Source organism: Vitis vinifera, chromosome 16, assembly GCF_030704535.1.
Source record: "Vitis vinifera cultivar Pinot Noir 40024 chromosome 16, ASM3070453v1".
NCBI classification, from domain to species: domain Eukaryota; kingdom Viridiplantae; phylum Streptophyta; class Magnoliopsida; order Vitales; family Vitaceae; genus Vitis; species Vitis vinifera.
The window spans coordinates 24456189-24469809 of record NC_081820.1 but is presented as its reverse complement, the minus strand read 5'-3'; the positions used below and the strand labels follow the sequence as shown (position 1 = coordinate 24469809).

Below are 13621 nucleotides of genomic sequence, written 5' to 3'. Positions count from 1 at the left end.
AATTTTTCATATTGAATTTATTTTTTGGAAATTCAAGATGAATTTTAATTTTACACAATCTTCTGAAAATTTTAGAATTATGAATTATTTTTTATATAAAGTTTTTATTTTTATTTTATTTTTTTTAAATGGCCTCATCCTGAACATCAATATAGAATTGAGGAGGATCATCAAAACGGTGTCGTTTTGTAAGAGGGTGAAAATATTGGATAAGGCGTGTCATCGGGAAAACTGTACTTCAGCGCAGAGCTATTATAGAAAAAAAGAAAAAAGGGAAGAAAGTAGGCGCCAAGTTCAACTGCCAAATCGGAAAGCTCAGAAGCATTTCAATGATGTTGATCAAAGCTTCCATTTCCAAAGCTTGGAAACACCAAAGGCTAAAGGAGTTCAAATTATACACAGCACATCAATCCAATCTCAGTGAAATTATATCCACAAACATTGCTATAAGCAATTATGCAAAACAATCAAAACTGGATGTTGCCCGCCAACTGTTCGACCAGATGCCTCAACGAACTGTCGTGTCGTGGAACACTATGATATCTAGCTACTCAAAGCATGGACGATTCAGTGAAGCTCTATTTCTAGTTTACTCCATGCACCGCAGCCATATGAAGCTCAGTGAATCCACGTTCTCGTCGGTTTTGAGTGTTTGTGCTCGTTTGAGGTGTTTGCGCGACGGGAAGTTGATCCATTGTCTTGTTCTAAAATCTGGGTCGGAGAGTTTTGAGCTTGTGGGGAGTGCTTTGCTGTATTTTTATGCAAGTTGCTTTGAAATTGGGGAGGCACGGCGGGTTTTTGATGTGTTGGTTCGGAGGAATGAGGTGTTGTGGAGTTTGATGCTTGTGGGGTATGTGACTTGTAATGTGATGGATGATGCTTTGAGTGTGTTTGTGAAGATGCCGAGGAGAGATGTTGTTGCCTGGACGACTTTGATTTCTGGGTTTTCTAAGAATGGGGATGGTTGTGGGAAGGCCTTGGAGATTTTTAGGTTGATGATGAGGAGTGGTGAAACGACTCCCAATGAGTTTACTTTTGATTGTGTGGTGAGGGCTTGTGGTAGACTCGGGATTTTGAGTGTAGGGAGGACTGTTCATGGGCTTTTGATGAAATGTGGGTTGGAATATGATCCCTCAATTGGAGGGGCTCTTGTTGAGTTCTATTGTGAATGCGAAGCTATTGATGATGCCTTGAGAGTGTGTAAAGGCGTTGTTAACCCGTGTTTAAATGCTTTGAATTCCTTAATTGAAGGGCTTATATCGATGGGCAGAATTGAGGATGCTGAGCTGGTTTTTAACGGAATGACAGAGATGAATCCAGTTTCATATAACTTAATGATTAAAGGGTATGCAGTTGGTGGTCAAATGGATGATTCTAAGAGATTGTTTGAGAAAATGCCTTGCAGAACTATATTTTCTTCAAATACTATGATTTCAGTGTACTCTAGGAATGGAGAAATTGATAAAGCTTTGGAACTTTTTGAAGAAACTAAGAATGAAAAAGATCCTGTGACATGGAATTCAATGATATCGGGTTATATTCATAGTGGTCAACCTGAAGAGGCTTTGAAACTATATATAACAATGCACAGATTATCAATACAACAAACTCAATCTACATTCTCTGCTCTGTTCCATGCATGTTCATGTCTTGGATCCCTTCATCAAGGACAATTACTGCATGCCCATCTGATTAAAACACCATTTGAATCAAATGTTTATGTTGGAACATCCCTCATAGATATGTACTCCAAATGTGGGAGCATCATGGAGGCTCAAACATCTTTTGTGAGCATCTTTTCACCCAACGTGGCAGCTTGGACGGCTCTGATCAATGGTCATGCATATCATGGGCTCGGGTCTGAGGCAATTTCACTCTTTGATCGTATGATAGAGCAAGGATTAGCCCCAAATGGAGCTACTTTTGTTGGAGTTCTGTCTGCTTGTAGTCGTGCAGGTCTGGTCAATGAAGGAATGAAAATTTTCCACTCAATGGAGAGATGTTATAGTGTAACCCCAACATTAGAACACTATGCATGTGTGGTTGATCTTCTGGGCCGATCAGGCCATATACGAGAAGCAGAGGAGTTTATCAAGAAGATGCCACTTGAAGCAGATGGGGTTGTCTGGGGAGCATTGCTTAGTGCTTGTTGGTTCTGGATGGACCTGGAAGTGGGTGAGAGAGTGGCTGAGAAGATGTTTAGTTTTGATCCCAAGCCAATCTCTTCTTATGTTATTTTGTCCAACATATATGCAGGGCTAGGGAGGTGGAGGGAGAAGATGATGGTAAGGAAGATATTGAGGGGTTTCAAAGTGAAGAAGGATCCTGGATGTAGTTGGATTGAGCTTAACAATAAAATTCATGTGTTCTCTATAGAAGATAGATCCCATCCATATTGTAATATGATTTATGCAACTTTGGAGCACCTAACAGCAAATATAAACTCAGTTGTTCATTTTGATCATGTTTCTATACCAATAACACAGGCTGTTAATTTCAGCACACCATCCTTTAATTAGCACATTTTCAGATTTCTAGTCTTCTGCTGGTGGCTGATCTATCTGATTTAAAATAATCTCTTAAGATTCATTTTCTTCCTTCATACTTCTGTGATTTCATTGCCTTATTGTGCTGTTATTGCACATTTTTATGTTTTTAATGTCTCAACTGCACTTCATGGATGGTGTTCTTTTGGGTTTATACTTTTATTCACTCAAAAGTTTTGTTTGTTTTTGTTTTTATTTTTGATCATTGAGCTCATTTCTTTCCTCAATCTTCTCCTTTTCTTGGAATACCTGAGTTTATTAGCAAGTTCACATCTTGTATAATTGAATTTGTAGTTTGTAGACAGTGCCCCATCAGATGTAGTTTGTAGACATTCCTGGTTTTCCATATCAAATAACTAGAATACCCCTGGAAAGGCACTGAGAATTTTTTTACTTCCACATGGCCTGTCAACTACATGGTGAAATCCATGACTCCGAATAGTTTATCACACTTTATGGTCAGTGGGATGACCATAAAGGAGGTATAAGTGATACTCCACTGTTCATGATTACAATAGGCATTCTTCTTCAAGGCATCTTTTAGTTGTTTCAGTAATTTGTAAATGGGTTGGTTTCATGGCAGGTCCTCGAATCTGACGGCTTACAATTGTGAAACAAAATATTCCTCAGTCTTGACTTGTGGTTTTGTCAAATTGAAAGATTGTTGTGCTGTCAAATCAAGTAATGATGGCTGACAAGGATTTGCTATTGCTGAATGGGTTCTCAGCACATATTCTTTATGCACAGCTAAAGTGGATTCACAAATCTTTCTTCTCATGTCTGCTGGCAACAGTGACGTTGATTAGTGAGATGCTGCTTTTGCCTTTTGGGCACCCAAAACTCTGATCATTGTTTAGCATTTAAGAGGTAATAATGGTTCCACTCTACCTTTTTTTCAACTAGTGGCTACTGATTTTTCCTTTTTGTAAGAATTCTCATAAGTTCGATTGGCTTTTTATTTGTGCTGAATTTTGAATAAGCCCCTCTTATTTTCTGAAGCATCTGAAATTCTGAACCAAGTCTTTTTTGTTGCATGCATAGCTTCTGTTTTAGAATTCTTGAATCGATGGCTCTACCCTTTTTTCAAACTCTCTTTAAGGATGGCTCCAGTTTACAGGATTGAGAAGAAAAGTTGAATCACTTGCTTTTTTGGGATGCCCAAATGCACCCTTAATGTGTAATGAAGTTCTGAGTGGGCACATTAGTTGAATCTGATGTTTGATTTGGTTAGAAATCCCTTATTGGTTTCTCTTTTCTTTATTTATTGTAGGAAGCGTGTTACAGAATAAATGCACTTTCTCAACTTCAATTGGTTGCTCTTACTATTTATTACCCCATGAGATGAATTTCCCCTGTGAAAAAACAAAGAACTCAAGATTAAAGCAACTAACTACAAGTGTAGTAATCTATCAAAAAACCTGCATATGTGTAGTATATTTTGCATATGCATAACTAATAAATGCATTCATGATTGAATGAATAGTAGAGCACAAAATACAGACCTTCAGGTAAATAATTCTTCAAATCTTGCCATTACTGTCATTGTTTATCACAGGCTGCAACTGTTTGGATTTCTCATCATTTCCTTCCAAATCCCATTTGTTTGGTTCTTCCATTATTCCCCTTTTCCTGTACTTGCAGTAGAGCACAAGCTGGAGGATGCCAAGGGGGCTACCCACCAGATTAGGAGACTGCCAGGAGTTCAATGATAAAGTTAGATAACCCAAGCTTATGCAGAGTATTATGAAGAGGATTTTTTTCGGGCTTATGCTATGTAACAGAGTTAGTAAGGTTTAATCATTATACAAACCGCTAGAAGGAGATCATGACCCAGTAGTCCATAAGCCATCCAAAGAAAACTAGTGAGGAATGAGAAAAAAGATAAGTAGAATGGCATGAATTCAACACTCTTTGTGAGTATCACCTGCCTCTGCAATTATAGAACAAAGTAGCTAATTAGCATACAGCAGTTGCAGCAGCAGCAATGACAATAACATCCTTTTATATAAATATAGCTGTAAAAAATTAAATGTCTTCGTAGAATACATAAGCATAGAGTGAGATGCATCCATATTTGAAATATTGTGCATACATGTATGACAAACTTCTCCATGGAGCTGACTAATGCTATTCCCTAATGCCAGATTGGGTTGTTTAGAAGAACAGAGTTATGAAATTAACTATGAGAAAAGTTGGCTCACCACTACCACCAGGGGAGAACCATACATTGCTACAGAGGCAACTAGTCCAACGCTGCCAACAAACATCTTGCGGTGATGGTGATCATGGAGCACAAAAGATGAGATAATAGCGGTGATGCAGAACACTGTGACAACAGGTACTACTGTCCCAACTACCTTGATCTGCACCTTGACATATAAATATTAGTATCCTATTCATACCACATATTTTTCCTTGTTTCTTCAACTAGCATTTGTGCATAAACTGACATCCAAACACATGCTGTATGCACTGATATCCTGAGCACATGTTAGTTCTTCATGCCCACATATTCAAACAAAAACTCGAATAAAAACTCTCTTCCATGTATTCTAATGATCTTCACACATCAATATATAATAAAATGTGAAATCAAGTGAAGGTAGCTTGCCTTTCCCCTAGGTGAAGTGAACCAAAAGTATATAAGAATGAAGGAGAATTCGAGAAGAATTCCTAAGCCATTGATGGTGACCACTGGGAAATTTTCCCACCTGTAGCTTACAACAGGTAGGCCATACCAAGTATATAGGAGACAGTTCAACAGTGCAATGATGTAAGGAATGCATGAGAACTCCTCAGTGCTTTTCTTCCTCATAACCCTTGCAAAAGTTAATCTGAAAAATGTATAAATACACAGTCAAAAAGTTCAAATTCATCAAGTATGTTGTCTCCAAAATAAAATAAAACAAAACAAATCAGGAGTGCAGTAGAATAAGGTCTTACATGGGTGCAGTGTAAAGTAACAGAGAAGCTGCATTCCCTGCAGGGAAAACCATGCATGTGTTATATGTTAGGTGATGTTTTCGTTGAGTCTGGTCAAGAATAATAATAGTGAGTTTGGAAATAAACATATATAGTAGAAAGTACCCATTACTCCAATTGCCAAATGCAACCTATCACCCATGTTTTTGGCACTGAGAGATATGGACACAAGAAGAATGGTCCCAAGAAGAAGAGCTTGTAAAGAACCAATGAAGAATGCTGCCTGGACTGTTACTCTCTTAAGGGATATAAATAGTGGGGAGCCAGATAGGAAAAGAATAATAGAAAATTGAAAGAAGGATGAAGTGCTGTCTACGTCTTGATTAACTTGTGGAGGGAAATAAATTGGCTCTAGGATGGAGCCTTTGTTTGAATTTGTTTAATCCACCAAAGTGCTAGGTTTTAATAACAAGACAGAAGGAGATGAAAGGGGAACAACACAAAGAATTATTGGATATTGGTTCTCTTGTCAGTGGAAGATGTCACAAGACTTCCACTACCTGATAGACACAAATCCCTTAGGTGTTGTTTGGATTTTCTCAAAACATGTGTTTCATTTTTCTCTCTCTTTTTTTTTTTTTTTAATGATTGCTGTGTTCAAGTTATTGAAAACATGCATGGTCTCCACCATGATTGTGTACTTGTAACTTTCAAACTATGCTTTCTCCCAATTTTATTGTTTCTCTCTTTACATCAAGAGAAAAGGCACCTTGTTTTTTGAGAGGAAAAAAAAAATAAGCAACATTTTATGGACACAGCTCATGACAAGGAAAATTTGTTCAAAACTAAGCATGTCTCATTGATATATTATAAATTGGTCTGCAAGAACAACATTTTTCCAAAAATTATGTGCTCCCATACACACTGAAAAATATTAAGCCTTTTTTCCCTTCCACTCATTACATGGGTCTATAGAATATTCCACTTATGGAATCAAAATTGATCAGACAAAAACAGTTTCAGTGGTCTGCTTTTAACAGAAAACAAAGAAAATCTATTCCATTTGGGGTTGGGTGGCTATTGATTTTGGCTTCTATTTGAAGGAAATAAGTCACATGAAAAATTCCTGTTTCCGGAAAGTTCTTGCTAGTCAAATATTTCAAGTATAAAGGTGGAATTTTGTAGAAGAGGTATTCTCTTTTTTCTTCTTCTTCTTTCTTTCTTTTTGGTTTATGGAAAAAGTGTCAAGCCCATTTGCTATGATGGTCATCTCAGCATTTTTTTTTCTTTAGCCTGTCTCCCATTTGTGCACTCTCATCCTTCAACTAATCTTCAAAATTCTATATCCTCAACCAACCTTATGGTTTCTGATGCTTTATTCATTGTTCTGGTACTTGAACATTGTCCAAATTATAAAAATCTACTTTCTAACAGTACTTATACCGATATCTCTGGTTGCAGCTGATGAAGCTTTACAACCACTAAATTCCCTTAATCAGATGCATCAAACCACGGCCATCAGCTTACAGACTCGTGGAAGGAATCCCATCGTTTTGCACAGGTTGTTTCCTTGCTCGGCCACTTGCTGATGGGAAATGTTCTTTGGATTGCAGGTATGTCTAATGGGGGATGAACTCAAGCAACCATGTGGGAGGTTGATGGGAAATCTTTTATGTATTGTCAACATTGATGCTGGGTTTTGAACCAAATGATAGATGAGAAATGGGAATATATTCCTCTGCTAAAATTACATTGCATATATCAATGTTTGTCACATAATCCTCTTGATATTGATGTTTGAACTTTGCATTTCTCAAAAGAAGAAACTGGAGAGGGTTGATGGGATAATTGTTGATGGATTAGCATAGAATTCAATGTGGTTTTGTATAGGCATAAGAGAAGTTCCAGAATAAAATGATCTAGTCAGTCACTGATAAAACCAGATATGTCTCAAACCTTATCTCATATTATTTTATTTCAGTGTCAAATTCTGGCTTTGATGTTCTACTTTTCCTTCTCTTTTTATTTTTTTGTATTTTTGTTTTACTTTTTAATGGGAATTGCAGTGCTTTGGATGGACTTCTTGGGGCCAAAGCAGTAAAGCCCTGTTTGGATTGTGTTTTGAAAAGAGAAAATCTCTATTTTTAAAGTCTAATAATAGGCTAATAGCTCAATCCCCTCAAGTTCCCAGTTGGATAATTTTGTTAAAAGGAGTGGATGTGTTTGAAATTCTAAGATAATATTCATTATCGTGTTTGGATTATAATTAGAAATAGGAATCTAAATTTCATTTTCATGAAATCAAATTCACTCTTGTAAGGATTTTGATTCCTTGATTCATTTCTCACATGTGATATTGTGATTTTACCTTATTTTCTGTTCTTTTTAGATCTTATCTCTTGTGTACCAAACAAGGTTATAAGTTATTTCATATTCAATAAAATTTTTATAATATCAATATTATCTATTAGAAATTCGATTTCAATATCTATTTCTGACTAATATAAAACACAAAAATTATTCTAAACGAGGCTGTAAATTAAATGAATCCAAATTGAAAAATAAAATAATATATATATATATATATATATAATGAAAATGATTTAAAGTTTTATATATTTTTAAATTTTTATTTATAAACATAAATAAATTTGAAAATTATGGGAGCAAATTTTGTGAAGTAAAAATTTGTACTTTTTTTTTTTTCCACTTCATTTGGCTGCTAATATTTTCAAAATTCTTAGGAGAATTTGTTCCTTCCAAAATGAATAAATTTAATTATGCCATTTTTATCTAGTGGAAAGATATATAGATTTATAAGTACATTGCCTCTTCTTTCTAAGGTCTACATTTTTTTTCCACTGCACCCAACCAATCACAATCTGCCACATCATTGCATGCAGGGCATTATTGTCATTTGACAAACAAAAAAATATAACACAATCCTTGGAAATTTTCTCCTTAATTATCCTGATATGAATCATATACACTTATAAAGGTATTTAAGTTATGTTTGTTTATGGAAATATGAAAAAAAAAAAATTAAGAAAAAATATTTTTTCATATTTGGTTTTACAATATTAATAAAATTTTTGTATATTTTAAAATTATTTAATTTTTATGTAGAAAAGTTAAGAGCTTATTTGGTAATTGTTTTCGATAATATTTTTCTATTTTTTAGAATAAAAAAAACAGAAAAAACACATTGAGTAATTAGAAACTGCTTTCTATTTTTTGTTCTTAAAAACAGAAAACAAGATGTTTTAAGAAAACATTTTTTAGTTGTATTTTTTATTATTTTCACTTGTTTTCTAGGAATTGTTCTAGAAAATGTAAACATGTAAAATGATTAAAAATAAAACATGAGATATAAAATTATTTTTAAAAATATTTAAAAATATAAAAAACAAGTTAAAAACATTTTATATTCTCAAACAGATTTCTATTCTATAAAATATCAAAGAACAGCTTTTAAAAACTATTTTCGAAAATAATTATCAAGCAATATCTAAATAAGAGAAAATAAAGTGAAGTAATATATAAAAATAATTGATTAAATTTTTTTTTGTTTTTTTGTTTTCTTTAACTTTTTTCTTCTAATTTTTTTTTTTTGTCTATTTTCTTTTCCTCTCATTTTCTTTTAAACTTTTAAAAAAAACAAATATAGCCTTAGTAAAATTTTGCATTAATGCTTACTTTTTAAGTAAAAAAAAATTAAATAAAATTGTTATTTGATTAAAACTACAACATAATGTCAAATTTAAAAAATAACCTTCATTTTTTAGAAAAACTTTATTAAGAAAGATATTCGTTATTAATTTATTTATACCCACTTCCAAATAAAGAAAGAAACCGAAAACATAAAATAAAAAAAAAGGAGGCAAAGTGAAATGGCAAGAGGAAGGACGAGGAGAGAGAAGATTGACAAATTTTAAAATGTTTGAAAAGACATTTCGCGAGATAAGAATGAAAACGGAGCAAAGGATAGTACAAAGCAAAAAAGGTCCGTTACAAAGGACTGGTAGTTGTAAAGAAAAAAAAAAGTAGGAATAAGACTTATCATAATATCCAAATTATTGTTTTGTATTTTATTCATTTGTCTTTTTAATCACACACTTTTAAGTAATGTTTGGTATGAAGAAAGTAACAAAAAAATAATAATAAAATAAATAAAAAGTCATGAAAGGACAGATTTTTTTTTTTTTTATAATGATTTGGCAATTCATCACATTCACTCTCCTTTTGTTTTAATTAAGAATTCCATTATTTTCAAGACTTTAAGGTAAAAGTCTTTAACTCTCTTACACTTAGGTTGCGATATTCTAATGTACCTTCACACTTCATTCAAATCCACGTACACTTGAAACTTCTTAAGATAAAATATATAAAAAAGAATTCAATGCTTCCAATCTTAGAAAGAATTTGACTCACGTACCATAAAAACTATGATGGATTTTATGGTGCATTAAATGAATAAAAGAAGTTGGAATTCAATGCACTTAAGGGAAGAACTTCAAAAGCGAGGAGGTGTTTATCAATTCAATGCAAATGTTTTTTTTATCAATAAATGCAATAAGGTTCTTTAATTTATAGAAAACAACTTTGGAAACTAGAAACAACAAACATGGTCTTGATCAGTCAAGTTTCAATTCAATTAATTGACTAATCATTGGTATATCTAATGGTTTGTAGGTGACTATTGGTGTTTTAGAAGTTCAATTGATCCTTGACTAAGCGAGCTAAAACTCCAATTGATAGTACATAAGCTATTAGAAGAGAGATAAAATTTATGCACCCTTAACCAATCCTCATTCGGGCAAGCCCAATATGTTCAGTTGTTTCTCCAATCGATTAAACCGACTTAGTTCACCTTTAATTGATTACACCTAAAAGTGCATAAAAGCTTTTGGGTTTTTGTTTCAACCTTTTGTGTAACCTTTTAAAAAGCCTTTGTAAGTTAGTTTAGAAAAAAAAAATTAAACTTACGGTTTTGAATTAAAACAAATATTCATCCAATTTTATGATTCATTTTTAAGCTTAAATAAGGTTGAAAACAATAGTTTTGAAGTGAATGAAAAAAGATTTTAGACTGAAGTGCACCATGGAATACCATCTTACAAATTTCCTAGACACTTTAAGTCTTTAAGGGATTCACATTTTTCATGTCATTTGATTTTCTATCAACATTGTTTGAGCTTTCTTTAAAATTTTTCATTGAAATTACTTAATTTAAAATATTAATGAACTTAATCTTGTTTTATAACCATTAAAACTTTGTTAGAAGAACCCTTCGAGTTAACATTTTATGTCTTAGAATAGTTACTTTATAAAAGATATAACAACTCTATATATTAAGAGAACACATGCTCAAATTCTAATCGGTTTTGACAAACCAATAACTTATTGTTTCTCGAAAGCCATTAAGAGTTGAATGGATGATTAGTTTCTATATTTTTTCTTACATTTTCCTTCAAAGTTTTTCTAAAACCAAACATACTCTTAATCAAATTGTTCAAATATCTCTTTGAAAAAAGGTAACATGATACAATTAAACATATGTAAGACCTTCTAAAGATTAATTTCACTCACTTCTCCTTAGGTTCTGGCTAAATATACTTACTCCCCACTAATTTATATATATATAAGTGAAAAAGAAGATGAGTGAAAATAACAAATAAAAAAAAATAAAAGAGTTAATCGACGAAATTTCAAAACCGTCGGGAATTGTTTCAATTTCTTAATTAGTAAAGATTCATTTTTGTAAAGAATATTGTATATTTCCTAAGTTAATATATTATTGCAATATAAGATTTTCTTATAAAATAAGGAAAGTTATTGGAAATATCTTTATAAATATTCTAGATTATAAGGGTAAAAAATTATGAGATGAAGATGAGTATATAAAAACTATATAAGGTAAATAGAGTTGTGAGGAAGAACGAGCGGTAAGTATAAATATAAGGAGTGGGAAAATACGAGATGTTTTGAAAACCCAATAGTTATATCTGATTCCATCTTCTGTAATATTTTATATTGTATAGTGAAATGATTATCTTTCATCCGTGGACGTAGACATGGTTGACCGAACTACGTTAAACCTCGTGTATCATATGCATGATTGTTTTATCTTTATGTTCTTGAATTAACCTTATTTGCATGAAAGCTTCCGTTGTCACAAAAAAAAAAAAAAAAAAACTAAATGTATATGACTAAAACTTTAGGGAATGTGAATGTGTTGGAGTTGGGTTTGGGCGCTCAAGTGAGTTGACACGACCCAACCCAATAAATGATAGAAATAAGGGTAGTAGTTTCTAAGAGTTTTAAAACTACCCAAAGACTGTCACTATTAAATAAATAAAAAAAAGTTTATTTTCTCTCTACTATCTCTCCTTAAAAAACATCGAAAAGAGAGAAATACATTTTTTTTTTTCTCTTTGAATACAAAAGAAATACATACTCTTCTTTTTTTAAAGAAAAGAAAATCACTTCTCAAAGTTTTTTCTATTTTTCTCCATGAAAACGAAGGTTAAAACTCTTGTACTAGAGAAAAGAATGGTTATTGTCTTTGTAGTTTCATTCATGGCATGAAACGAGAAACTTGATCAACGGAATAATCAATCGAGAATCTTGATGAAACCTAGAAGTCTTACTTTTCATCAAAATAAAATTACCCCAAAGTTTTAATATAAGTAATGTTTTGCTATCAATCGAATATATGTGTACATGTAGTGTGGAACTCACCCAGTGGTTCATGGGATTCTACCACTAGGTCCATAAAACCCATTTCATATTTTTAACAACACACCAACTTCAAGCTAAAAGTTAGAGAATTATTTTCTTTCGGCTGTCCGCTAAGTGGAAGCGTGACTACAACCTTATCCACACGGTACGCACCTTCTAAGAAAAACCCATTAAAAAAATTAATAAATAAATAAAAAGACGGAAAGTGTGAAGCATGGTTCTACTACAAGCAAATTGCCTACAATATCTGCAATTTGGAAGGTGTCCAAAAGAAAAAATATGGGTCACATCTCATTACAGGCTGTCATGCTTATCATTTGGCCCAAAAAGCATGGTACATTTTGAATACAATAGCTTTGAATAATACATATTTTGATGTCAAGTGGCATAATATTTGGAAATCTTATATTAAAAAAGAACATTATTTACTTTGTAGATGTGTCATGTATCATTAATTCATATAAAATTTTATTTCTTACATGTGGAGGAGAGTTGTCGGTAAGTTCAGGTATGGGGCTCATAGGAGATCAAAAAAACAAAAAAAGATTTTGATATTTTTAAAACTATCTTATTTTATGCGGAGTGGAATCCCCATCAAATTTAACTTAAAACTCATTTGATAATGATTTTATAAAGCATTTTTAAAACTTTTAATACTTGAAGATTTTTATCATTCAAATGTTAAAAGGAGTAAAAACGTTTCCTAGAATTATTATCAAATATACTCTTAAAAAAAAAAAAAAAAAAGATGAATTTAATATTTTTAAGTTAAACTTATTTTTTAAAATATGTTTGATAATTATTTTACTCGAATTATTTTTAGTAGAGTTATCTCTCGAAATATTTATTTTGGAGAATCGCCTATCAAGTATTTTTTTTAATATACTACAAGTTATTTTTCAAATTTTAAAAATATTTTCTAAAATTTATCAAACACGAGGGAAACCATTTGACAATGATTTTATGAAATATTTTTACTTAAATTTTTTTTATCATTCAAGTGTGAAATAGACTAAAAACGTTTTCTAGAATCACTACCAAACACACTTTTTGGATTCTGTTTGATAGTAATTCTACAAAGCGTTTTTAATCTAAAAAGTGTTTTTGAAAAAATGTTTAAAATATTTAATAAAATTTATGAAATACTTTCCAAAATTTGAAAAAATTATTTATAGTATTAAAAAATCACTTATAATATTTTCTCGAAAAACATTTTATACGCATTTCTCCTAAAAATATTTTTTAAGAAGAGACACTTTTACTAAAAATACATTGAGTAAAACACTCCTAAACACAGTTTTAAAAACACTTTTTAAATTAAAAAGGTTTTTAAAATCATTATTAAACATGTTATTGAACTCGATTTTTAAAATATAAAATTATTATTTTTATTTTTAAAAAATTAAAATATT

General features: G+C 31.9%; 2 protein-coding genes and 1 long non-coding RNA gene across 3 annotated transcripts; 2 read left to right on the top strand and 1 right to left on the bottom strand.

The window, feature by feature from the left end:
* The first annotated feature begins 240 nt into the window (after positions 1 to 240).
* On the top strand, positions 241 to 2537 carry LOC100241523 (pentatricopeptide repeat-containing protein At1g28690, mitochondrial). The gene has a single exon (XM_002267892.4). It carries the CDS (start codon positions 330 to 332, stop codon positions 2517 to 2519), a length of 2190 nt encoding a protein of 729 aa, XP_002267928.2. The 5' UTR covers positions 241 to 329; the 3' UTR covers positions 2520 to 2537.
* Positions 2538 to 3763: 1226 nt separating this feature from the next.
* On the bottom strand, positions 3764 to 5878 carry LOC100246651 (bidirectional sugar transporter SWEET3). Its single transcript, XM_002267850.4, has 7 exons — positions 5634 to 5878; positions 5490 to 5526; positions 5158 to 5380; positions 4748 to 4909; positions 4357 to 4476; positions 4049 to 4237; positions 3764 to 3898 (listed from the first exon to the last, which is right to left on the bottom strand). Exons 1-6 carry the CDS (start codon positions 5668 to 5670, stop codon positions 4067 to 4069), a joined length of 750 nt encoding a protein of 249 aa, XP_002267886.1. The 5' UTR covers positions 5671 to 5878; the 3' UTR covers positions 3764 to 3898; positions 4049 to 4066.
* Positions 5879 to 6150: 272 nt separating this feature from the next.
* Positions 6151 to 7481, top strand: LOC109124127 (uncharacterized). Its single transcript, XR_009464466.1, has 2 exons — positions 6151 to 6658; positions 6930 to 7481. It is a non-coding gene; the product is annotated as an uncharacterized LOC109124127 (long non-coding RNA).
* Positions 7482 to 13621: the final 6140 nt, after the last annotated feature.

Coding starts and splice junctions, on each gene's coding strand:
- LOC100241523 (XM_002267892.4), top strand. CDS start 330: ATGATGTTGATCAAAGCTTCCATTTCCAAAGCTTGGAAACACCAAAGG.
- LOC100246651 (XM_002267850.4), bottom strand. CDS start 5,670: ATGGGTGATAGGTTGCATTTGGCAATTGGAGTAATGG. Junction 4,910..5,157: donor TCACTTCACCTAGGGGAAAG/GCAAGCTACCTT, acceptor GTCAAGGTGCAG/ATCAAGGTAGTTGGGACAGT. Junction 4,238..4,356: donor GTCATGATCTCCTTCTAGCG/GTTTGTATAATG, acceptor AACTCCTGGCAG/TCTCCTAATCTGGTGGGTAG.